The sequence below is a fragment of the Hyperoodon ampullatus genome, assembly GCF_949752795.1.
Source record: "Hyperoodon ampullatus genome assembly, chromosome: 1".
In the NCBI taxonomy this organism is placed as follows: Eukaryota; Metazoa; Chordata; class Mammalia; order Artiodactyla; family Ziphiidae; genus Hyperoodon; species Hyperoodon ampullatus.
The window spans coordinates 196,936,042-196,963,195 of NC_136914.1; the positions used below are offsets into that span (position 1 = coordinate 196,936,042).

General features: G+C 44.8%; 1 protein-coding gene across 3 annotated transcripts; it reads right to left on the minus strand.

The window, feature by feature from the left end:
• Positions 1 to 1,307: 1,307 nt before the first annotated feature.
• On the minus strand, positions 1,308 to 27,154 carry ALDH18A1 (aldehyde dehydrogenase 18 family member A1; the record flags this gene model as incomplete). 3 transcript variants are annotated; one of them, XM_079714228.1, is made up of 15 exons in its annotated part: positions 27,020 to 27,154; positions 26,827 to 26,931; positions 22,928 to 23,080; positions 22,415 to 22,505; positions 18,710 to 18,834; positions 17,595 to 17,739; positions 16,837 to 16,910; positions 15,545 to 15,638; positions 12,623 to 12,843; positions 9,942 to 10,079; positions 7,318 to 7,513; positions 7,094 to 7,215; positions 4,915 to 5,101; positions 3,770 to 3,865; positions 1,308 to 1,489 (listed from the first exon to the last, which is right to left on the minus strand). In XM_079714228.1, exons 1-15 carry the CDS (start codon positions 27,137 to 27,139, stop codon positions 1,308 to 1,310), a joined length of 2,049 nt encoding a protein of 682 aa, XP_079570354.1. In that variant the 5' UTR covers positions 27,140 to 27,154. The 3 variants fall into 3 exon arrangements, with proteins under 3 accessions (XP_079570354.1, XP_079570353.1, XP_079570355.1); XM_079714227.1 differs by having other exon boundaries at positions 22,922 to 23,080; XM_079714229.1 differs by lacking the exon at positions 26,827 to 26,931 and having other exon boundaries at positions 22,922 to 23,080.

Sequence of the window (27,154 nt, forward strand, 5' to 3'; positions counted from 1 at the left end):
GGAGGGCCCCCACGAGACAAGAAATCCTTCAACTGCAGACTGTCAGGCACCAAGGACCTTAAGAACAGGATGGAGGGAGGCAGGGAGGGCTTAGGGCTGTCACTGAAGCAGGTGATCCTGAGGCAACGCCACGGGCAGAACAATCCACGTGGATGCCGTGTGGACACGGCACGAGGACAGCACGCTCATGTCAGTCACACCCACGAACTTCAGACCATCACGGTGTTTTTAGTCCCTAAGCTCCTGGGGCTTCATAACATGTTTTCCTTTCCTCTCTCTCAGCCTGAGTCCCTCCCCTGGGGATCTGCCTGTGCTGCTTCCACTGACACTGCTGAGGCAGATGGCCTCTGTCCCCAACCAACTTCCAGAGAAGAGACTGTGTAACAGCGAGGTGTGAGGGCCACAAGGGAGGGAAAAGGAAGAGGGTAACAACAAGTGACGGAGAAAGCTTAAATCATGCACACAGGCTTCTCATAAGAACTTTATTTCTCAAAAAGGGGGCAAGAATCCAAAGTATTAAAATAATCCTCTAATTTTTGTTTTGGAGGGAGAGGATAGGATGACAAAATAATTCATATAAAAATTTCAAGCACAACGGCCGTAGGTCCTTCATCCTGAAACTGCACCTCCTGTCTGCAGCTCCAGGTTCCAACCATGTCACAGGTAGGGCTGAGCTCCTGGATTCAGAGGCTTACAGCTTATTTATATTTACTCCACAAATAAATATAAAAAGGTCAATCTTCCTAGTACAAATGATTCAGTCTATTTTTGTGACTGTTTCTAATGAGAATGCTAAAAAGAGCTGCCTCTCTCTCAATTCCAAATCTTTCCTTTTTGAAGACGACTAAGAGTGTGAAAGAAATGAAACGTGGAGACTCATCAGGTACGACTGGCTCTTATAACAACCACATGCCAAGGGAGACTCTACCTCATTGAGGTGATAAAAGGTAAAAAGCGACCGTGATTTTTCCATTGCCTTTTATGTGGGGAAACCGCACCTTTCTGTTTCTATCATTGAAGGGAACTGCACTATGTGAAGCTAAGTCCCCCTCTAGCAATTAAGCAAAATCCCTATCCAGAGCAATTATTTTCTAACTTAAAAAGACAGAAAGAAAAGGGTGAGCTGGAATGAGAGTCCTTAGCCCAGGCTGATGTTGCCACATGGCCCAATAAATGCTGAGGGGCACTTTCCAACAGGCAGGCCCTTCCAGGAGGTGGGAGACAAGACCTGGTTCACCCCGAGAGGCTTAAGATGAGTTTAACTGTGAAGACCGCTCGGAACATGCCCGGCTCTCCTCTGAATGCTTTCAGTTGGTGCTTCTCCGAGGAACAGGGAGGTTCTCGTGAAGGTACTTTAAACTTCCATGCTCTGAGAAGTCCGAGACCACGTGGTCCTGGCCTCGCAGCAGCCACTTGGTAGTAAGCAGTCCCTCCAGTCCCACTGGTCCCCGGGCGTGGATTCGAGATGTACTGATCCCCACTTCAGCTCCTGTGGAAAAGCACGGATGAGGATGTGGCTTTCCCAGACTCTGCTTCCTGACCGCCCGCCAGGCCTACGTCTCTTCCTTCTCCTCACTCTCTGCCCTCTCCTGACCCATCCTCCCTGGGCTAGCCTGACTTCCTCTATCCCCATAAACACGTTCTCTGGTTGCTGTGAGTCACGGTCAGGCCCCTTCTTTAATAAAAGAAGAAGGGGCCTGACCGTGGGCCTCTCTCTTGTATTTTATCCCCAATCCATTTTGACAACACTACAAGGACTGTCTCTGATATCTCTCTTGTGTCTGGATTGTGTACCATCATCTGACATTTGGGTATTGTTTCAGGTGTACGACAGTGTATAGAGGTTTCATCTCCCTGAGTATCCTTTAAACCCTAGATGGTAAGGGACGTGTTCTAGGTATTCCCTAGAACGCCTAGCTCCTAGGTGCTCATGAGATGGCTGCTGACTACACCAAAGAGAGCTTTCCGTTCTCCTCCCTCCTGCTGCAGCCTCAGACGCGGGGCACCGGGGCTCTTCCTGGGTCTGGCCTGGTGCTCTGCATGGTGTGCAGTTGAGGCGGGGCTCCTTTGCTCATCACAGCTTCACTGAGCAGGCCTTGGGCTGGGACCCGGGGATGAAGTGGTGACCAACTGACGCAATTCATGGAGCTTGTATTCTTGTGGGCAAGGCAGCCAAAGAACAGTTCAACAAGTAATTCCATGTGGTGATGGGGTGCAGTGAAGGGTGCTGGGACAGAGACCGTGTGGCAGGGCGGCAGCACCCTGGATAAGGTGGTCAGTGGGAGCCTCCCCGAGGAGGTGCCTTTGGCTGAAACCTGAACGAGAAGGAGCTGGCCGGGGGACAGCAGTGGAGAGCCGCTGCAGGCAGAGAGGAGCAAGCGAGGACCCGAATGCAGAGGTGCCTGGGGCAGTGGTTGGCAAGGAGAGGGTGACCACTGGCTTCAAATTCTGGGTTAATAGCGTAGAGACCACATGACTTTGGGCAGGTTACCTAACCATCTCTTGCTTCAGGTTTTTCTTTTGGAAAAGGAAGAAAATAATAGAATCCATTATGCAGAACTAAGTGAGATAATGCATGTGATGCACTTAGCACGGTGCTGGAAATATAGTAAATGCTCAATAAATATTATCTGTTACTGTTATTCATGCATTTCACAGGAACTTAACCCAACCAGAGTCTGAGCTTTTGCTCTGAGCAGCTGATGGAAAGACAATGGAGTGGTCTTTGCTCCTCCCCCATCTTGGACTTTCACTTCAAAGCTGGGCACCTCAGCCCTTACAAGGGTGCTATTTCTTCTTCAAGAACATGGAATACAAAGATCAGTGCAAGTGATGTGATAATTAAATCAAACCCCAACACAACAGAAACAGGGAACTAAAAATAAAGAGTCCAATGACTAAGAATAACAGCAAAATTCCCTTTAATAACCTTTAACAATTCAGTGAGAACTATTTCTCTAGGCAGTCCTCTATTCAAACGTTCAGAGGGATTAAAATGTTTTAAGTAGTTGAAATAATTCTCAGATGTGCCATAAATGCCTAATTGGAGCTTTGTAAAATGGTACCTCTGAAAACCAGCGACTGTCTGAGAACTCCTTATACTACTGGGGGATGGAGAATTTATTACTAACAATGGAAGTGGGGAGGGTGTCTTTCTGAAGCTTTTTATTTCAAAGTCTGCTTTAGAAGTCAACCTTGCACCTCTGGGTTTACCTGTTTGTTCTTGATGCTCATACTTCAGCCCAGCATAGGTACTAACACCTTCTTTTGTCCTGTCCTCAGGGTGGATTCCTAGCTCTGAGGCAACCCGGCTGTGACCCTCTGAAGGAGTAAGTCTGCAGCGGCAGTGCTCTCATGGGACCTTGGCACGCACACCTGTCATAATCCATGCATGCAGACACACTGTGGTCTGCTGTACATGGCAGAGTCCAGGCTCTGGACTCACGGAAGTCTGGGTCTGAACACCAGCTGCATGACTTTGGGCAAGTTACTTCATTTCTTTGAATCTCAGTATCCTCATCTATGAAAAAGGAAATACAAGTACCTACCTTCTTAGCATGTGAAATGCCTAGAACACAGGACTTCTACCAGTTCATGGTAGCTGTTATCATTCTCTCTCATAAACCAACCTTCCCTCGGTATGTCTGCATCATCTTGATCATGCACGTGACTGTAAAGGCCAGGTGTCTCCTCCACTCTCACCATGCTCCTTGGGGCCACACAGTGATTCACAAGGGACTCCTTTCTCCCCGACCAGACTCTTTCTTACCCAGTCCGAAGCGGTAGCCATCAGAGAAGCGAGTGCTGGCATTCCAGAACACACAGGCACTATCCACGTGCTGGAGGAAGAACTCTGCTGTCTTCTCTGCAGCATAAAGGGAAGAAATTGAGTTAGGATGGCCCAGGGAGAACATCCCTGCTTCCAGCCACTCAACAGGGTCTGACTGGGGCAGGGCCCAGGCCCCTGAGGTGCTTCCCCACGTATTAAACATGCAGACTTGTGAAAAATCTAAAACAGAAAGAAGGCAAACCAGCTTCATCAGTCCTGTTGTTGAAGGAGTAGGTACCTGGGAAAGACTGGGTAGGAATCCAGATCTCCCTGCAGACATACCCTCAGTGCTGCAATGGCCTGTCTACACTATCTGTTTATAGGCTCTGAGTCAAATGCCAAAGTCTCAACTCAAACTCCACACCCACCAAAGTCTCAACTCAAACTCCACACCCACCAGCTGGGTGACTGTGGACAGGCTTCTGAACCTCTCTGTGCCTGAGCACAATGGGGACTGACAATATTACCCAGCTCCCAGGCTTGCAGAGAGGATAAAACGAACCAACAGCCATGGAGCACTCATCCCAGAGCCCAGCAGATGGCAAGTGCTCAAGTATTAACTGTTTTCACTGGTGGTGCTGTGATTCCCCAGTAAACTGACTGGAAGTTCCCTGAGGGGGCCATGCTGGCATCCCTTACCATCGGGCCTCCAGTGCCTGACACCCAGGCTCACCTGTGGAGGGAATGAGTGACTGTGGAGAGTTGGTTTTGCCCTAAACGAGTTGGTTCTGCGCTTAAACTCCTGAGCCTTGATTTCGTCAGCTGTAAAATGGGTTTATTCTAGCAACCGGGAAAGACTGCTGCATGGATTAAATGGTAACGCCTCTGACACAGAGTGAGCCACGTTTAAAGTGGAGCGAATCACCTCCTCCCTCGGGGCCACTGTGACAACACAGCGAGATAACAGATGTAAAAGCACTCAGCAAACCAGCAAGTGCCGCCCACACCAGGCACTGTTATCAGTCCGATGAGATTACGTTCTCCTGCAGGCTAAGAGGGGCTGAGAGGAGCAGGGTCAGCTTGGAGATCAAGGCAGAAAACACAGAAAACGCAGTCCCCGTGCGCTGCAGCCCCTGCACACTTACCATTCTCTGTGACGATGACGTCCGTGTGGGAGCTGCCGTACTTGTGGATGTGGTCGATGGCCTCCTGCATGCTGTCCACCACTTCAATGCACAGTTCCAGGTCCCCGTACTCAGTTCGGAGGGACTTCACTTCGGAGGGGCTGAAGGTCAGATAGGAGGCGAACTTGGGGCCTGCGTGAATCTTCACCTGGGACAGAGGAAGTCCGGGGCAACAACATAAACACAGCAGAAAGAGGCAAGCGCACACTCCTCCCTCTGGGATCCAACAGCAAGATGAGCCTGAAGATGATGAGTCCAGGGCTCCTGTGGCCTGGAAACTAAACTAGTCCCTGCTTCCTTTTAGAGGCAGCCTTCCACCCTCCAGGATGCTCTGCTTTGGGAAATGCTGACGGCCACCTGTCAGCAATGGGCCCCCAGTAAAGCTGGAGCAGGAATTTAAGCAGGAAGCCTCTGAATGTGAAGAATGTGCAAGGCATTTAATGGGCTATTGACATAAGACCTTGACTGCTGGCATTTTACTAAAATGAACACGTGACTAGAAAAATCCCATTCCCAGCATGTGGGACTTAGGCATTGGACTCAGATGGAAAGAGGGAGATGCCACAAACACACTTCTACTCCCTCTGCCCTGGAGAAGTCCTAGGCGTGCTTTAGAGGAAAATAGTACTTGGCTGGAAACCACTTCAAACTGTGGTTAGTCGTTAGATTTCTGACTTTGTCAGTCTGGCCCCATCTCCAGGTCCAGATTCTGGGGCTAATCCTGCTTCTGGCTGGAGGAATTTAAGGATGCTGAGGCTGGTCACTGGGGACCCCAGTCACAGTGTGATCCCACTCAGGCCTTGTTCTCCGAGACCTTCCCAGGGCAGCGTTCACGCCTTGATTCTTTAGGGCCAAGCTCTTGACTTGGCTCAAGTCACAACAAGCCACATTTGTCATGTCCTCGTTGCTCCCAAGGCCCTGAATGATTTCCTATCTGGGGCCACACTTCCTCCAGGCCTGGGGTCCAACCATGTTCCCCAGGGGCTGGAACCCCACCCGTGTGCAAGCCGTCCTCTGGTGTACTTCCTGCACTACAAGGTGCTGAAGTACACATACTGGCTCATTCTGACTTGAGGAATTTCAAGGCAATGCTGAGGATGACTGAGGATATTGTGGGTTTGTCTGAATCAGAACTGGGGGTTTCATTCCTGGATACAGGAGAGCTTTCCTCCTGTCCAGTCCAGGCCAGTGTGGTGCCTGGCATACGTCAGCACTCAAACAGGCCACTAGTGGAAGGTCAGGCCCCAAACGTAAGTGATCATGTGATCTAACTCCCTTATAATTTGTGGGGTACATTTATTTTCATTTTCTGAACTGGGACCATGCCACATTTATAAGCTGACTGAAGTCTTCCTTTTCAGCAAAAGGATGGAAGGGAAGAGACACATGCTCAGGGTCAAAGCAACGAAGACCAGCAGTCACTTTCTCTACTGCTGTGCTAGTTTACATAATTCTGACATCAGATATTAAAGCTTAAAATGCATCCTGACAGAAAATTTAAGATTGTCCAGTTTCACCTGGAGAACATCTATCTTTCTTGCAATCAGGAATTTAGGATGGAGCATACATTTATATTCAAAACTTACTGGCACTGGTGGTTTATAATCTAAATGACGTGGTAAGAAAATAATCCAGAGAGGACATTCTACAAACTGCTCACTCCCAAATATCACTGTATTAATAAGCACATTAATACTGGTAATTGAAGATATCTGTGGAGGAGCAGCTATATATAAATTTTGGGTTTGAAAACATTTCTGCACAATCTTTTCAAATCAAATCCAAACAAGAATGTGTGTTCAGAAACATAAACTGTATGCTGCCTGAATAAGAGGTGGCAGGAAAGAGTCCATTCAGTGGGCTGCCATGTGACCTGCTTTATCTTTGAACCCTCTTAACACTGAACACACACCACTTTGGAATGAAGCTATTTGTGTATGGGTTTCTTCTATCCACTAGACTGTCAGAGGCAAAGGCATGTCTTACTCACTGTGTACTCAGCACAGAACTTTGTATATGGCAGATGCTCAAAAATATTGCTTCTCACATTTCCTTAAATGGTACGGCAGCTGCTCCCAGTATGATCCCACAGGCTTCTAAATCTCGGGAGGGAAGACAGGAAGTGATGGACTTGTCCTACCTGTTCCACTCTCAGCATGTCAATGATCTGGTCAAATAATGGCGTTCTCAGCAGATCTCGGTGGATTAACAGAGTCTCTAAAGCATTACAGGCGGCTGGATATTCGCATTTAGAGTCTCTAACTGAAAGAGGAGGACAAAAAATTGTTTCTATTAACATGATCCAGAGCCACGAGGACATGACAAATATCTTGCCTGCATAAAATGGGACACCACTGAGCTCACCTAGTCTGGTGACCTTGTCGACACTGGCCTCTGAATCCACGTACATGTGGCAGATGCCTTCACTGTGCCCCATCACTGGAATGCCCTTAGCAGTTTTCTGGATGTTTCTGACTAGCTGAGAGGAGCCGCGTGGAATGATTAGATCTATCATTTTGTCTAGGCGGCAAAGATCTTCCACTTCTTCTCTGGTATTCACCTGAAAAGGCAGAGAATAAAAGATAAAGACGACATCTTCTGACCACACAAAATATGGAAGTAGCAGCATCCCTTTCACAGATAAATGTCTGTATCTCCTGAGAACTAAGTCTGATGCTCTGAAAACTTATTCCAAAAACAAGATTAAGGAACATCCCTGGTGGTCCAGTGGTGAAGAATCTGCCTTCCAATGCAGGGGATGTGGGTTCGATCCTTGGTCAGGGAACTAAGATCCCACATGCCGCGGGGCAACTAAGCCCGTGTGCCCCAACTACTGAGCTCACGCACCTCAACAAGAGAGCCCGTGTGCCACAAACTACAGAGCTCAAGTGCCCTGGAGCCCACGTGCCACAACTACAGAAAGAAAATCTGCATGCCACAACTAGAGAGAAGCCCGCGTGCTGCAACTAGAGAGAAACCCGAGCAGACCGCGCGCCATAATGAAAAGATCACGCATGTCTCAACAAAGATCCCATGAGCCAAAACTAAGACGCAACACAGCCAAAAAAAAAAAAAAGGAAAATAAATAAATAAATATTAAAAACAAAAACAAGATTAAGTTCCTGATCATGGGAACTGAAAGTTGTCCAGCAAATGCTTCTCAAACTCTACACATTAGGTCCTGTGCTCTGCATTACAAAACATGCAAGACAGGGTCCCTGCCCTCAAAGAACTCAGAGTCTGGTAGGGAAGACAGGACTACCCTATGACTAGCCATAACACAGGACAGACACTTTTAAGATGCTAGAAGAGGTACAACGTGCTATCTCTGGAAGTTCGAGGAGGTACAGAGTATGCCAGGCTCTGAAGATCACAAAAGGAAGTGGCTGCTCCGTTGGCTCTCTAATCACAGTCTAATGACATGTTGGTCTTGCTAGGGAGTCACGGTTCTCCACGACTTCTGCTGACAACCTCTACCCTGGGATGCTGGCTAGAGTGACTAAAGTGTTTGTGTTAGAACTCTGAGATTATGGGCATTTTTTCCTTCCTCTTTTTAATTTACCCCCATATGGACATGTTACTCACAAGAGAAGTACAAATATACATGTACAAGAAGGTTCATGGCAACTTTAATCTGTATTGCACCAAACCAGAAACAACCCAAATGTTCATCGACAAAAGAAAGGATAAGCTCTAGTAGGTTCATATAAATGGAATACTACACAGCAATAAAAAGGGGAAAAGTACTGCTAGATGCAACAATGAGGACGAATCTCATGGACATGAGAAAGAAATACCTGAACAAAAGAAATACAGATAAAAGAGTGCGCTTTGTATTATTTCACTTATATGAAGTTCAAGAATAGGCAAAAGAAATTGAATGTGAAGAAAGTAAAAAGAGAGTGGTTTCCTGGTGGTGGGGTGGGGCCTGCTGATGGGGAAGGGCACAAGGGAGACTTCGGGGTACTGGAAATAGTCTGTATCTCGATGCGGGGGGTGGTTATATGCGCGTATATATGCAGACACAATTACAGAGCTGTTCACATGTGATTAGGGTACTTTATGTATGTTATACATCAATAAGAAGGAGGAGAGGAGGAAATCTGTCGAATTAAACTAGGGTATGGAGCAGCTGGGATTGGAGCCCCTACAGCCTGTACTCTTTCTACCCACTATGTTGCCGTAAGAATAACCCAGCTTCTTGTCAGGGAGCATGTAACGAGGCAGGTTTGTAGACACCCTCCTAGCAGCCAACGGAATCCTGGAATGTTGGAGTGAGTGGGCCTCAAGGGAAAAAGAGAGGGATCTGGAGTCAACCTAGGTCCAAGTCTAAGCTCTGGGTGATTCTGGCTAAGTTATTTTACCAATGAGCCTATTCTTCTTCCATCTATAAAATGGACCTAATAATTTTTCTCACAAGGTTGTTGTGAGGATTAAATGAGATAATGGAATGAAAGTGCCTTGCCCACAGTAGGTACTCAATAAAACTATCTAGGACTTCAAAACCTCCACTGGACGGTCGAGGAGAGTGACACAACGGTTAAAATATGACCATAATAATAATAGCGTTAACAGCATGACCTCATACTTATAAGCTGCATGACAGTTTCTGACAAACCTTCACAAAATGTATCTGTCTGACTTGGCCTAAATCACTACCAGTGAGCAGAACCCAGGCCTCACTCACAGTCTGGGTCTGGTATTCCTGCTGCCTGTGACCTTAAGAATGAAGGGCTAACAGGCATTCTTGTAAATCAGCGGTACCAGGACACAGCTGTATGAGAGGGACCTTCCTGAGCCACTCAAGACCCATCTGGGTCAAGGTAGCCCTGCCACTGTCTAATGTCACCGGCACACTGGACCTGCTGCTCCTCCAATCAAACCTGCCTGTACTGGCTCAGCCTTATGTGGCCTAAGCTTTGCTTCAAACACCCAAAGACCTGACCTGGCCCCTGTGGGCCTGACCTGGCTCATTCCCAGGGACCTACCAGCTGTACGGCCTCCTTGACTCCGTGGATTGAGAGGGCCTCCTGGGTCAGGAGGTGAAGTATCCGGTTGCTGTGTGAGGCCTCCTTCCCTCCTTTGAGTAACAAGCCATTACCACTTGCGATAGCCAAGGCTGCCACCTGCAGATCAAAGAGGAGAGCAATGAACCAAAGGGAAAAAGCAGTAAAAGTAACGGTAACATTAGCACTCGCTGAGCACATTTCCTGTGCCAAGCACTGTTAATCACTTTGTAAGGCCTACCATGTTTAATCTTCACAACATTCCCGTGAATTAAGTACCTGTTTTATCCTCTGCTTTACACATAAGGACACTGAAGCACAGAGAAGTTGGTGACTCCCCAAGGTCACACAGCTTATAAGCGGCAGAGCTGGGGGCCTTGACTCCAGAGCCAAAGCCCCGGATCTTAGGAACTATACTGTACAGCTTCCTTAGCACCATTACACTGTAACCTGAGTTAAGTGCCCAGGGTCACATGGGCACTCCCCTCTCTGGCCACGGTGGAGGACAGGTGCTCAGCAGCCTCTTGACTCAGGTGTTGTTCCACCTGACTCAGGCTGGGCGGCATCTCTGGCCACATCCTACCCTGGCCCTGTCATTGTTCCGAGAGCTCTAATGGCTGGTGCTGAGACCCTGGAGAGGACTAGAGCTGCCAGCCCCTGGACAGCTGCGGCAGAGACTGCTGGGAGGAAGAAGCAGGCCATCCAAGGGGAGGGTTAGTTACCCTGTTAGAGCCAAGAGCTAATGACACTCACCTGATCATCCAAGGCCTGAAGTTGAACTTTCTGAATGCTCTCAGGATGAATGAAAATCTTCCTGTTTTTGTAATGTATCAAAAGAAACTTTAAAAAACTTGCTTGAATACCTTAATCTCCAGATTAATGGTTCTTAATCCCTTTTTGTTTTTGTTGCTCATGAACCCATTACAAAAATTATGTAAACTTTTCCCAGATAAACGCACAAACACACAGCATTCTACATATAACTTTTAGGATTCATGGATTCTGTGATGCCATGTGAGGAACCTCAGCTGTAACTGGCTGAAGAGGAAACCTTTCCCATATGAAGTATTTGCTAGTATGGATAAAAGGTAGCAGAGAAAACTTCATGAACACGGCCTACAGAGAGACTTAAGACCCACTTCTACCAGCTGATGGGAGTTCTGCAGTTATCTCTGGGGGTTATCTGTGAGACAGATATGCAGCCAGAAAGGGGCTCAGGACAGACCCCAATGGTATGGGAGTCCCTTGGTGGACCAGCTGGTTTTAGATCATGTCAGGGAATAGCCTCCACAGAGCATGTGGGACTCCCATGGTCACCTATGCCCTAGCGTAAAAAGGTACTGGTTCTTATTTATTTATTTTTTAAATTATTATTTATCTATTTATCTATCTATCTATCTATTTATTTATTTATTTATTTGGCTGTGCTGGGTCTTCGTTGCTGCCCGCTGGCTTTCTCTAGCTGCAGCGAGTGGGGGCTACTCTTCGTGTGGTGTTCAGGTTTCTCATTGCAGTGGCTTCTCTTGTTGCGCAGCCTGAGCTCTAGGCATGTGGGCTTCAGCAGTTGTGGCACGCGGGCTCAGTAGTTGTGGCTTGCGGGCTCTAGAGCGCAGGCTCAGTAGTTGTGGCACAAGGGCTTACCTGCTCCGTGGCATGTGGGATCTTCCCAGACCAGGGATTCAACCCGTGTCCCCTGCATTGGCAGGCGGATTCTTAACCACTGCGTCACCAGGGAAGTCCCTTTTGTTTGTTTTTAAATAGAATCTCTCTGTGAGACTTTGGGGCTAGTGCAAAGAAAAAGCTGGTATCATCCTACTGGACAGTCCAGTGGGGAAGTGGTTCCAGATTTCTGGGAGAGAATTTAGGACAATGAGCAAGACCACCCTCTAATACCACCTTATACTTCAGAGCATGGCCACTTGGCAAAACCTCTGCCACATGGTTTTGCCTCAGCCTGTGATTTGTCAGATTTCTTAAAGGGGGTCACATGCTAGTTTCCATTAACTACTGAAAGTTCTTCTTCCTAAGAGATGTACCTATAGGAAGCCATCTGCGACACTGATAATAAATGGGTCTTTTTCATGGGCAAAACCAGCTATTAGATGAATGAGCCTGCAGTAGGTTAGCAGGGACTCTGTGGCCAGGGAACAAAGTGCTCCAGTGAGCTAAGTTTTTGTTTTTGTTTTTGGCCGCACTGCACGGCATGTGGGATCTTAGTTCCCCGACCAGGGACTGAACCCGCACACTATGCAGTGGAAGCACAGAGTCTTAACCACTGGACCACCAGGGAAGTCCTAAGTTTTTTGGAAATGTACTCCCGTGTCATGGCATGGGAGATTCATTTGGGATCAAGGCCCAGCTCCATCCTTACAAATGTCACACGAAAATTAACTTCTATAAGCTTCAGTTTCTTTAACTGTAAAATGGACATATGAATTACCTTTTTTAGAATTACCAGAAAAATCAAAAACGTAAATTGCCTTAAGCGCAACCTGAGAATAAAGTCTCAAAAATTACCTCTGGGGGAAGGAAGGAAGGAAGGAAGGAAGGGAGGGAGGAAGGAAAGGAAAGAAAAGAAAGATATCTTCAGGAGATTTATCTGAGTCCTGAAAAGAAGCTCTTCCTCCAATTCCCCACCCTAATGCCAGGCATTAGTCACATACCTGGGGTAGACAGTCAGGGCGAGATTCAAAGATGACCAGTAGAACTCCAATTGGGACAGTCACTTGTTCGAGCTCCAAGTCTTTGGCAATTCGGGTCCGGCGCAAAACCCGCCCCACACTGTCCTGTGAGGAGGCTGCGATCTGCCGCAGACCGATAGCCAGGCTGTTCAATTTAGACGTGGAAAGGCTCAAACGTTTCACCAGAGGAGCTGCGAGTCTCCCTGAAGAGGTGTGAAGAGCACATGATGAAGCAGTAGACCTGGGCGGGCTACGGCTGTTTTACTGAACACATGGCACTGTGTTAGGAACAGACATGGAACTCAGGGGGTCTCAGGGAGACAAGGACATGTCATTTACACAGCTTTTCTGGGAGGGGCAGCTGGGCAGTATACTTCATCATGTAAAGGTGTGGACACCCACACCCTTGGTGCCAGCAATTTCGGTTCCAGAAATTTATCATTTGTATCAGCAAACCTGCATGTAGTGAAGATACTTATCACAGCATTTTTATTATAGTGGGAAACTGGATTCTACCTATAGATTCAGCCAATGGGCTACAATGCAGTTACTATAAATAAGTATCTATATTTACTGATATAGAAAGCTGTCCAGGACGTAGTTTGTGAAAAAGGCAAACTATAAAACAGCATGTATGACATCACCCTAGTTATCACACACTGCATATACATGTGCAGAGAGATGTCGGAAAGCATCAAGAACAGTGAAGATCTCTGCCTATCTTTCTGCGTTATTTTAATTTTTTATAATGAGTGAATTATTTTTATAAGCAGAAGTAATAGAGATGTTTTCTTTTGAAATAAAAACTTAAATAGAATTATGGTAAGTTCATATACAGAATTTTCTTTAAATTTGCATATAACAGCATGCACAGTGTGATCACCTCTCTCTTCACACACACAAACACACACATACTCAGGAAAACCATTTGGAATCACATATCACAAATCATTACTATGGTTAATGTTGAATGATCTTATGAAAAATTTCCCCTTCTTTTTTTTTTTTTTTTTTTTTTTGCGGTACGCAGGCCTCTCACCGCTGCGGCCTCTCCCGTTGCGGAGCACAGGCTCCGGACGCGCAGGCTCAGCGGCCATGGCTCACGGGCCCAGCTGCTCCGCAGCACGCGGGATCCTCCCGGACCGGGGCACGAACCCATGTCCCCTGCATCGGCAGGCGGACTCTCAACCACTGCGCCACCAGGGAAGCCCTTCCCCTTCTTTTTTATAGTCACAACCACCAAGATAAAATTATAGAAAGACTTCTACTTTGGAGGGGAGGAGCCAACCTTATATTAAGAAAAAAAAAGAAACCATAATTTTATCAACTAATTACATCAATTTAATTAATTTTCTTCACTTCTCCCCATGTGCTAAAAATCGTTTTAATTGTAGTGCATATTAAATATTGTACTCTAGTTTTTCACCTCATAATGCACGTACATTTTCCATGTTGCCAAAATTATTTTAATTACTACTAAATATTCCATTGAGTTGATACAGTTCAATGTACATGACTGTATCTGTGTTATTAGACACTCAGGTTGTTTCCAGTTTTCAATGGTATAAATAATCCTGCTGTAAGAAACTTATACAGAGCTATTTTTTCCTCTTGCAATCTTTTCTTAGGGATAAATTTCCTGAAATGGGCTCACGGACTCAAAGGTGATTACCATGCTTGTGTATACCTGAGACTTTGTTCTTAAGCCATGTGTGTCCTTGCGGATTTCCAGAGAGAGATAACTGGGATCAGAAGTCAGAGTTCTACCAACAACTAGGTGTGTGACCTTGAGCAGCAGCTTTAACCCCTGTGGGTCTTAATTCTTTTAACTTAAAGAATTGGATAAGATGTCAATAAAGATTTCTTCCATTTATTTAAATTTTTTATAGCTTTCCAATACTGCAAAAATTCAAAAGACCAGATGTAAAGTCTAAAGGAAGTTCCAAAGTAATGGCTCAAAAATGTTTTAAGGAATGAAAATAATGTTGATGAGCCCTGCAAGGTTTCTTTAAAGGGAACACCACTAATTCGGATGTTCAATTTGAGGCACATTTATTCACAAGAAAAGGAAATTAAAAACTCCGTAAAATCAACCCCCATTACTTTAGGGTGGAAAAGATAGAGAATTAAGAAAAGGAGAGAAAGATGAGGGCCTACCTGACTCCACATATTTAGCTGTCTTCAATGTGAGTTCAGCCATCTCACTTACGCTACCATTAGCACCTCAAGGGCATTTCTGGATGGCAGACTACACGCTGGTTAAGGAACTAGAAGATAAGCTATCTTTCAACACAGGCTGCACAAACTATTCCCACAACTATTTGACATGCACTGTCCATCTGGGTTTCGTTCCCAGATCTGCCACTGGCTGTATGGTTTTAGGCATGTAACAACTTCTCTCCGCTTTAGTTTTCTCCTCTGTAAAATAGGGATAATAAATAGTAGGTACCTTATAGGTACCATGTTCTGAAGAGAAAATCAGATCCTGCCTGTTAATCCCTTAGCATAATGCCCAGAAACACAGAAAGGCCTCAGTAAATGTTAGCTGCTATTAGCTTAATGTCTAAAATAGTGAAGTCCTCAACCTTTTTCTTTTTTGTCTTGAAATTGCCACAGTAGCCATGGCTTGTGACTGTGGGGAATGGAAGGAAAAAGCCCCTCAGTGGGTGGGGGGTGGGTAGGTGTTATATGGAATATCTGAGAAAAGGGGTGGAGGTAGTACGTGTACTTTGAAAACTCCCAATGAATACCAGCCACCAACCCTCAATAAAAATGATGTATACAGTATGTAATTTCTTCCATAACCATCTTGACTTTAGGCAGACTATGATATAAGAATTATTAGTAAAACAGAGAATAAAACCCAAAGTAAATCTCTCTATTACTAAGTTGCCTGGTCTTTACCTTCTGCCTCCTCCAAGTCTTTTTTGTTGGCTAACAGGATCTCATCTCGATGGTCTGTCAACAGATCAGCCAGATGATGGATAATCTCTGCTCTCTAGGAAAAAAAGATAAAACATTAAAACAAATAAGCAAACATGTTGCCCCATAAAGAACGCACACCACACTTTTAAACCTACTCTTCTGAGTGTGCCAGGCCTTGCTCCTAAATCCCAGTCATCAACGACTGAAACCTCCTTACTTCACTCATTCGTTTCCCACCACTGCTCCCCTCATTTCTCCTTCCTCTCTCACTACTAACCTCCCCATTTCTTCTCACTTTTCTTCCTCTTTTACCACTCTTGATCATGATGATTAGCAAACCACAGCCTTGTGGTGGGGGAGAGGGTATGATGAATTATTCAGTTTGCTCATGAGACAGGCGCCGGCACTTTGAATCAGCATGACATACACATCTCACCTATTTAATAGCACCAGCTGTAAAGCTGATTTCCCAGGTAAGTTTTTGCATCTAGTTCTTCTTTTTCGACAATTATTTATTAAATGAATTCAGTCAAAGGGGAAAAACCCAGTCCTGGATGCTGGAGGAGACCCCAATCCTTACCCACCTAGATAAGGAAACATGGCAAATCAGAGTAGTGATTACTAAAGGAGTAAAAGAAGTGATTTAATAGAGAGAGAAGCTAGGGTTCTCCTGGGCTTTCCTTTTCCTACTTGTAGTTATTTTAAATTTTCTTCTCCCTTCTCAGGCCAAGGTACTCCCCAGAAGAAACCTATATACATCACTTTCAAATCCAGCCTTAACACCACAACCCTTGGGAAGCCAGCATCCTGCTGCCACCCGACCTTCTCACACTTCATCGTGTCTGCTACTTCAACTGACTGAGTCACTGTGGACAGGGCAGGGCTATGATATGGAGCAGGCTCTGAACTTCCATCTTCTAGGTAATCTTGGTGATTTGGATGAGGTGGGAAAAGTTACTTTCCTACATTTCCCTGCCCAGTATGTGGCAGGATTTGGGAGCCTCTCTGGTCTCATGATTTTCATGATACTTTTGATCAAAACATCATAGTGATGCAAAGCTACCTTAGGCTTCAGCCTATAAAAGACAAAAGGGAAAATGAAATTTAGAAAAAGAAAAAAGGCAGAACAAATCTGAATCAGAGTTGTAACTCAGATCTAACTCTGCGGGACTCGAGGAATAAAGGGGGAAACAGCAGGCTTGACTGTGCACTAAACCTCACAGTTATGACTCACTTTGAAAACTAACAGAACTATCAGCTAGGGGCATTACCTGCTCAGGTTCCAAAGTGGCCAACATCCTTCCTCCTGATCGAGCCATTTCTCCCTGCTGCTCCACGGTAGGGCCTGCAAGAACATTTGCAAACATCAGCTCACGGTCAGCTCACTGCCCCCTCACTATCCCAGACGTGCACGGGCTCCTTGCAGGCACAGAGCACACACTCAGGGTCTTGGCGTGCTTGTTTCACATCCAGAGATCACTCTGACCAATAAACTGGCAGAAGAGCATACCAGATTAACTCAGGCAGAAACACAAGAACCTGTCTGCATTTTGGGGGCAGACAATATGATTGATGTCTTCTAGAGTTCTTCTCAATTCCACTTTGGCTTACATTTTCTAATGTGTTTGCATTTCTGAATGTAGATTATATGGCAATGCTATCTTTGTGAACACCTGAGAGAGCACATACTATTTCTTATGCATCTTTGTATCTCTAGTGTTCATTAGTATCTGGCATCCAGCATGGGCCTAGCAAATGTTTCTTGAGAAAATGGATGCTTATATTCTTTAACTTAGTGATTGTAGTGAGAATAGGAGGCCTAGTTAGGCAGGTTAGATAAGTTTTACAAAACCAAAGTAGAATCCAGTTTTGCAAGCAGTGTTCGAAACTATACCATATTTCATAATGTTAGTGAATGAATTTTGTAAGCTCTCCTCCCAGAGGGAGAGCTCAGTCTTCAGCTCCATCTAGGGCATGGAGTTACTAGCAATAATCCACAGACCATGGGACTTTATGAAGAACTACTTACCTGCAGGCTTTACTTCGGAAAAGAAGGTGCCAACTTTCTTTCCCTCCACAATGTCTGTGATGACGTGCCCAGACACCTTCGGGTGGGTCCCATTGGCAATGACCACAGAAGTACCACCTTGCAAAGCCCAGAGGGCTGCTTTCACCTAATGGGAGAAGTTAAATCCATGGATGAGATTCAGACCTTTGTAGGGTCTAGGCCCCTGCACTTTAAACATGCAAAAACATAGAAAATACAATGTGATATTGAGCAACTTAATTATCTGTAGGAAGGTTCTGCACAACTCAGAAGCTCTCAAGACACGCTCAGCCCATGCACTCTTCCCAACCCAACCCTGGCATGTGTTGTCTAAAGATAAACCAATCTGCCCCTTGTGCTCAGCGTGTTCTCTAAGACTCTCTAGTACTGGGACACATAACTTCTACATTTGACTTATTGTGCCAGCTTGCTGCTTGACTGGAATCTGATCACGAGTACTCTTGAGCTTTTGTACCTGGGGTTCTTGTCCTCATCTCTGCCATTGCTACGTATGATTCTGTACCTAAAGGGTATAACTTCTTAGAACAATTAATGGGAGAGAAGAACTTTTTTTTTTTTTTTTTTTTTTGGCGGTATGCGGGCCTCTCACTGTTGTGGCCTCTCCCGTTGCGGAGCGCAGGCTCCGGATGCGCAGGCTCAGTGGCCATGGCTCACGGGCCCAGCCGCTCCGCGGCATGTGGGATCTTCCTGGACTGGGGCACAAACCCATATCCCCTGCATCAGCAGGCGGACTCTCAACCACTGCGCCACCAGGGAAGCCCGAGAAGAACTTTTTAAAGGTTTCATCAAGAAATATTTGAGCTCTAATATTAACACTTAGAGGATTTATGAATTATGAAAAAAAATATAGACCCTGCCCTTGAGGAGGTTATAATATGAACACACGCTTAATATATTAATAAAAATACATAGAAAGACATGACTAAATATAGGTACACAATATGCATTAAACCTGTATTTAGATATGTGTATCTTTAAGTGTGTATGTGCATCAGCCCTCAATTTCAAAAGTAAGAAGGATAAAATACAGTTTGGTTTTTAAATTGTTACAGGCAATAAAGGCACCAGATTCTTACCTTGGCTTCCATGCCACCCATTCCCACTCTGGACTTGGTTCCGAATGTCACGGACTGCTGATCACCGGGATAAAATATATCAATGAGCTTTGCATCATCTGACCCTGGGGGGTTGTCAAAGAGGCCTAAAAAGTGGACAAGAGTCGGTAATGCTGTTCAACAGATGTGAGCATCCCCCGAGACAGACCTCCACAGGGACCTGCCAACTATAACAATTCTGTACTCGACTCATCCAGATAAATTCTGCTATTCCAACCAGCTCGAACAAGAAAAGAGGTCAAGGGATTCGTAGAGTCTACTCACACTGAAAACCAGCTCCGGGAGGATGCACCTTACGTACTTTTATAACAGTGCCTGATAAATGAACGTTTGCCAGCATCAGAGCACGGCCATATCCCTGACACAGAATTTACTGGCCCTGCCCACAGTCTACAGGGAAGCTATCCTCACCTTTGCCATTTCTACTATGATGCTGAACCTTAAGGATGCAACTGAAAAAGATGAGTGGCTTTTGCACAAACAGTGCAGCAGCTGTATACTGTTTAATGTGACTCTTTCCAAGGGCATGACATAGGAAACACGTTCTCATTAACTCTCACAGTACCCTTTGAAACAGTCACATTACACTCCCCACATTATGGGTAAGCCTTTCTGAAGGTTAGGCTGAGTCAGCAGAAGAGCGCATGACTATTGGCCTTTCAGTCTGGATTTGTCACCACAAAGCCTGTGTACTCTTTATAACTGAGTAGCGTGACATAAAATAAGAGGTACACAAAATGTTACATGCATACCATCCGAGATTAAAAATCCTCACAATTTCACTTCAAAGAAGAATGTGTCTGAGCCTTAGAAGGGGAAAAGAGGGCCTGAGAAAATGGAGTCATGTCAAGGTCTAAGGGGGACACAGACAGGGAGGAACTGCTAATGGTCAGGAACTGGCTGAAGGACATTTTAGGCAGTGATGTTTTTGGTTTTTAAGTTACTGCTTTTCCTGTGCTAAAATATACCCCTGTGCTCCACTGTTCCAAATCTTTTTTTAAAAAATTAATTAATTAATTAATTAATTATTTTTGGCTGTGTTGGGTCTTCGTCGCTGTGCATGAGGTTTCTCTAGTTGCGGACAGCAGGGGCTACTCTTCGTTGCAGTGCACGGGCTTCTCATTGTAGTGGCTTCTCTTGTTGCAGAGCACGGGCTCTAGGCGCACAGGCTTCAGTAGTTGTGGCTTGCGGGCTCTAGAGCTCAGGCTCAGTAGTTGTGGCACACGGGCTTAGCTGCTCTGTGGCATGTAGGGTGTTCCCAGGCCAGGGCTCGAACCCGTGTCCCCTACATTGGCAGGTGGATTCTTACCCACTGCGCCACCAGGGAAGCCCTATTCCAAATCTTTAACACAACTGTGCCACGTGCATCCTCTCTAGGAGAGTAAGTGAATCAGAGCAGTGAGGACATCAGTGTCCAGTGCACAACAAAATAGTGCAAACCACGAGCAGCAATTACAGGGAGAGAGAAATAACCTCTCACAACCCCTATCCGCCTCAACCCAGCACCCCACAGTTCCCAGGATCTTCTGCTGGGTTCTTCTCAGAAGGCACTATGCTATGAGATCATGAGTAGTACTGGACAATTCTAAGGCAAACCCCCAGAGACGCCTAGGAGTTCCTAGCATTCTGATATTCTGCCTCCTCCTCTTCTTCTTTATAGCAGCTCTCAAACCCACCAAGAGCATATTTAAAATTCAGATATTGTTCTAAAAATCAATATTCAGTGGATAACTAATCAGAGTTAAAAGCACAAGCCTGCCAACGACCAGTTTTGGTGTTTGAGGCTGCATTAAAACTAAGGTTTACTAGAGTCTAGTTCAAGTTGGATTTTATATATTGATCTCTCAAACTCATATCCTTTGCCTTGCTAGGCAGTATAGGAGAGAAGAGTGTAGATTTTTAAACTGAAAAGATTTAGATTCGAAACCAGCCTCTGTCAAGTATTAGCTATGTGACTTTGAATAAACCATTTAACTAATGTGAACTCAATTTTTAATTTCTTCATCTGAATAATAGGCTAATCTACCTACTTTGCAGGGTTGCTACAAGGGTGAATAAATTGACATTTATAAAACACCTAGCACAGTATTTGTACACATCAGAAGTTGAAAAAAAATCTTGTGACTAACCAAAATGCCTTATTCTCCAGAGTGGCTTACTCTTACCCCAGCTTAGTTGTTCCTATCCTGAGACTTCAAATTTATAGTGAATAAACATGGTACCAAGACTTCATACAGGTAAAGATACTGATCTGTAAGTATGAGATCTCTGACCCTCCACGTGCACAGAAGACAGATCACAGCACTGGTACCTGTCCCTGCCTCCACCAGGCAGCCCCCTGTCCTTCACTTATGCTGCTGAAGCGTAAACTGGGGAACAAGTCCTGCCATATTAACCTGCCATGGGTGTGGGCAGGGAACTAAATAGGTTTTTCTGACTTCTTGGGAATGTAATGGGTGACTTTTGGGATCCTGTAGGTTTGGCCTATTTTAGACACATCTACCATATCTATGGGTCAAAATGTAAAACGGGAACAGCTTAAGAAAGTGAGAAGAGTGAATGGAGAGCCAAGTTGGAGCCAAGAGAGTCCCCTCCACGAAGAAGGCGAAAGCAGAGAGGAAAAGAGTTAACAGAGAAGAACACAGTGGCCATACAGCCTGGATTTTCTGCAGTGGCTCCAATTTAAAATAATGTGTCTTGTGATTTACATTAAAACTAAAAGTGATCAAGACCCCCATGAGGTATCACTTCACACCCATTAGGATGGCTATAATCAAAAAGGCAGATACCAAGAGGGAAGTGTCGGTGAGGATGTGGAGAAACTAGAACCCTCATACACTGCTGGGAAAATGTAGAATGGTGCAGTTGCTTTGGAAACCAGGCTGGTATTTCTTCAAAAGGCTAAACATATGATCCAGCAATTCTACTCCTAAGTAAAATAAAGAGCATCTTCACACCAAAACTTGTGCACAAATGTTCACAGAAGCATTAGTCACAATAGCTTAAATGTCTATCAGCTGATGAGTAGGTAAATAAAACGTAGTATATCTATATAGTGGAATATTATTTGGCAGTAAAAATAAATGAAGTACTAATATGTGCTATAATATCAATAAACCTTGAAAATATTAAGTGAAAGAAGCCAATCACGAAGGATCACATACCGTATGATCACATTTATATAAAATGTCTAGAACAAGCAAATCAACAGAGACAGAAGGTAGATTAGAGGTTGCCAAGGGCTGGAGAGGAGAGTTTCAGGGGAAGTGAGCAATGATTGCTAATGGGTATGGGTTTCTTGATGGGGTGATAAAAAATGTTCTAAATTGTGGTGAGGGTTGAACAATTGTATGAATATACTAAAAATCACTGAAATATAAATTTTAAATACGTGAATTATATGTTACGTGAATTGTATCTCCATAAAGCAGTTATAAAAAAACATTAAAGTGCCTGGAAATAACATTTCAGCATTCAAACTTCATCTCCCAGACCACCCCCACCTTCTTTTGAATCATAAAACCCTTTTCAGACCATATGGCTCAGAAAATAATGGTCCACAGTTAAAAAGATCAGAAGCACTCAAACAAAGAGGGGAACTCATGTGCTCACACATGTAGTATTTAAAACAAAGACTGGATAAAAAGAAAAGGCATTACTTTGTACCTTCTACATCTGAAAGAACAATTAAGAGGTCAGTCTTCATTTCCACAGCCAGACGGGCAGCCAGGCTATCGTTATCTTTAACACTAATAACCTAAAATGCAGGTAAAAAGTCGTGAGCTTTGCAGTTCAAAAAGAAGTTCACGGAAGTACTCAGCTAGGCTCTGGCAGGAAAAATTAACAACCCTGAGTATGTGCATGACAGCTTTTACAGGCCTTTCAGTGTGCAAAACACCATGCCTACTGGCAACCCCCTTTCCAAACATGCACCCTTCTATCCACAGACATACATAAGCCATGCTCACAGCACCACCTTAAATCACTATTGCGCCTCACCCAGTTGAACGAAACCCCGTCTTCAGAAGAGCTTATGAAGCCACTGCTCCAGGATGCCAGCTTCTCTCCCCATTTCTCCATCTTGTTTATGCCCTATGTCCGGTGTTAGTACATGCAGCATAGCATGGCATTAGTGTCTACAGCATGCTCAGCCCTCGGTAATACTTTACCCACATTTACCCCCTGGAGATCGCTATTGGGCTCTGCTGGGGGCACAACAGCATCGTTTGTATTGACAATGGGGACGATGTTCATTCGGAGGAGTTCATGAAGTGTCCCATTGAGGTTCCGGCGCTTCTGCTCATCGTGGAAATCCAAATTGGTCACCAAAATCTATGGGGATATATGTATATGTATAGCTGATTCACTTTGTTATAGAGCAGAAACTAACACACCATTGTAAAGCAATTATACTCCAAAAAAGATGTTAAAAAAATAAATAAAAATAAAAGGGTAAAAGAGATTGAAAACGCAGGAGACAGGAAAATGATGAACTTCCGAGGAACAGCATCCAAAGGATGCTAAGAGTAGAGGAGTTAAACTTCAGGTCTCTCAGATCCCGTACAGTTCAGAACGGAACACACATCTTCGGAGACTTATCCATTCTTTTGGAGATTGGAAAAAAGTTAGAATCACCTGGAAGATTTATTTTAGGATGCTTAAGACTTTTGCAAAAGTACTTAATCCTCAGAGAAATATGAAATCTCGTCCATTTACAAAATTAAGAAAATGAATGTATCTACTTTAGAGGGATACTGGAGGGAGTAATGACTGCCATAAATTTCTAAAATATCTTTGTATCCCAGCATCTGAGTCAAAGTCTGGTCATACATAGTAGGTACTGAAACATGTGGTGAATGAGTGAATGAACGGTTACTCTGCCTGGAAAATGTATTAAACTACATGCAATAGGGCCATGTTGTTCCTGTTTTTGCTCTGTGGCTGACCACTGCCAGAGTCAGCAAAGACACGGTCAAGTGGGATGAGTCTGAGAGGTTTACGGAGGTGAGTCTTTAGTCACAAACTGAAAGAAGGGCTGACATAACTTCGTTCGGGGGACGGGATGCACACAAGCTGCTCAAAGGCAGAGTGGAGAGCCGGGTGTGGGGGCCGGTTAACAGCTCCACTCCCTGGCTTGAATCAGGGTACTAGGCACTGTTTAGCAGGAGAGAAAGATAAAGGGGGGGTGACAGCAAGAAACAAAATGGTAACGAACTCCGAAGCTCAGGAATAAATGTTTCAGTGAAATCCCTGCAACGTTCATGGAAGAGGGTTCTTGTGATGTAGGGCAGCGCGGAAGTAGGAAAAGGCTGGAGGCAGATGGCCAAGAATTCTTGGAAGGTAATGAAACAGTCCAAGTGGGAATGGTTAAGCCCTGAACTAGGGTCTGGCTATGGTAACTGAGAAGATGACAGCAGCCTTAATGATATGGAAAATGTGGGCGAAGAAGACAAAATGATAGCATCACCAAGGGAAATAATTTACTCACTCATTTGATAAAAAAGTTAATGAGTACCTCTGAAATGCCAGACCCTGTACTAGCTGTTGGGATGCAGAATAAAAATGTTGATGATTTGGGGAAGATGGAATGGGTTAGATTGTGAATGTCCTTTCAGAAAGTTTAGCCCTGTAGGAAAAAGGCCTGGGAAAAAGGTGAATATATAGATCCTGGTTCTGGTGGTGGAAGGTCAAACAATAAAAGTAAACACGTGTGTGTAGGAGAGGCAAGCAGGAGGTATAAAGGTCCAGTGAAAACACCTGTGGCTCCAACAGCTTAACAAACAAGACATGGGAGACAAGAGACCAGAGAGAAAAGTATGTGCTTGGAGAAGGGCAATCTGTTAGGATGCAAATAAGTTTCATTTCTATGAATGAAAAACAGCTGTTGTCCTTGTTTAAGTCTTTAATCTGACAAACAACTTATGGGAGATTTTCAAAAGCCCCTGATAATGGTCTTCAAAACAAGATTACTATAGAAAACAAGGAACCACAGGATAAGGTGCAAAGGTACAGACTTCTTACAGATCAGATCATGGGGAAGGCAAAGGTGTGGGAGTGAAGGGGCCCCTGGATGAAGGCTTGCTGGAAACTGGAGGGCACAGAGCTCTTTTACATCAATATTAATAAAAACAACGGCTAATGTACAGTATTTTTAATGATACTTTCACTAAAACAAACAAACGAACAAAACACCTCAAGAAGTATCATACCTGGGAAAAAACAAAACAAAACAAAAGCATAGTTCCTGGATCTAAGTTTCCTCACCTGGCTCCATGCACTTTAAAAAAAATTAAAGACTAAAACTGTTATTGCACTATGGAGGAAAAAAGAGCTGATAATAAAAGGAGACAAAAATTGAGATTTCCATTGCATTTATGTAACCGAAAAAAAAAATCTAAGATTACAGAGAGTGGGGTCCCAGCCACAAACAAAAGTGTCCAAGTCCATGCCTTTCTGTTCCAGCTCCCTTACTCAAGGACACTCTGGTATAATACCAGAACGTCACTGTGGATAACAACTTAAAAATGATGGAGAGAGATTTCTCTGGTGGCGCAGCAGTTAAAAATCCGCCTGCCAATGCAGGGGACAGGGGTTCGAGCCCTGGTCCAGGAAGATCTCACATGCCGCGGAGCAACTAAGCCCGTGCGCCACAACTACAGAGCCTGCGCTCTAGAGCCCGTGAGCCACAGCTACTGAGCCCGCACACCTAGAGCCCACGCACCACAAGAGAAGCCACCGCAATGAGAAGCCCGTGCACCGCAACGAAGAGTAGCCCAGGCTTGCCATCACTAGAGAAAGCCCGCGCACAGGCAGCAACAAAGACCCAACACAGCCAAAAATAAATAAATAAATTAAATAAATTAAAAAAAAACAATGGAGAACAGAAAAAGTGATAGGAGATGCAAGAGCCAACCCAAACCTGTATACATAACATCATCTGTGTATAATAACATCTGTGTAAATGATAGGATCAGAGGCAGCAAATTTGAAAGTAACTTGGGGAGTAAGGTTTTTTCAGTTGTTTGGTGATATTTAGATGTTTCTATTTAGTGTGTAGTTATATAGCTGATTAAAAACACAACTGAAAAAATTCTGGAAATTTAGGTAAAAAAGAAATAACGTAGAAAGAAGGTTCTAGCACATTCAGGGGGGAACCACTAAAAATTTTTAAGTTCCATGAGGACTAGAACATGGCTGATTTGTTCACTGCAGTATCCCCAATGTCTAACAGACTCCTTGGTACACATGGTGCTCAATAAATATTCGCTAAATGAATTAAAAACCAACCAACCGGGCTTCTCTGGTGACGCAGTGGTTAAGAATCCACCTGCCAATGCAGGGGACACAGGTTCAAGCCCTGGTCCAGGAACACGCACATGCCGCAGAGCAACTAAGCCCGTGCGCCACTACTGAGCTGAGCCTGTGCTCTAGAGCCCACGAGCCACAACTACTGAAGCCTGCGAGCCTAGAGCCCATGCTCCGCAACAAAGGAAGCCACCTCAGTGAGAAGCCCGTGCACCGCAACGCAGACCCAACACAGCCAAAAAAAATAATAATAATAAAATAAATAAATAATTAAAAATACGAAAAACAACCAACCACCAGCATTTCCCTTCAACACTTAGTAGATATCTATTATATAAGGCAACCAGGTGCAAAGAGAAACAAGCCAGCTGAAGTCAAAGAAGCCAATGAAATAAAGATATCTAACCTTTCTATCTTCAGAAGTATCAGTACTTGCAGTAGTCCTAAGAGTTATTTGTATAATAACAAGAGCTAACACTTACTGAGAAAGTACTATTTAACAGACATATTAAATGCTTTTCATATATTTTCTCACTGAGCCCTTCCAAAAACTGTTTGCAATAGGCACTGATGACATCCTCATTTTTCAGATGAGGAAACTGAGACACAAAAAGGTTAGACTTAAAAACTTTCTCCAGATCTCCCAACTAGCAAGTGGTGAAGCTGAGACTGTATCCTGGCAGTCTGGCTCCAGAGCCCTGCTCATATCACCTTGATCCACGGGAATCACCCTCACAGGTCCCACACCCCCCTTGTGGAGGTCAGCCTCTCACCTGGGCAGCGCAGATGCTGTACTGGGTAAACATGGCTTCATACAAGGCCATCAGCCCACTCTGTCCGGCGGCTGCACAGGCTCGGGCTTCTAAGACTGGAATTGCCTGTAACATGCCAACAGACAAGGTGTGGCTGGGGCGAGGGAAGGAGGCCTGAGGACCCTGTTACAGGGGGTGGGGAAGCCGCACTTACCATCTCCTTCAGCTGGTTCTGCCCCGAGTGTAGGGCCTGCCGCACGCTCTGAGACAGAAGGATCTCATGGCGCAAGCGCTGCTTGCCAAAGGCTACAGCTCCACTAGTCACCAGCATCATCTCTCGGCCTTGATT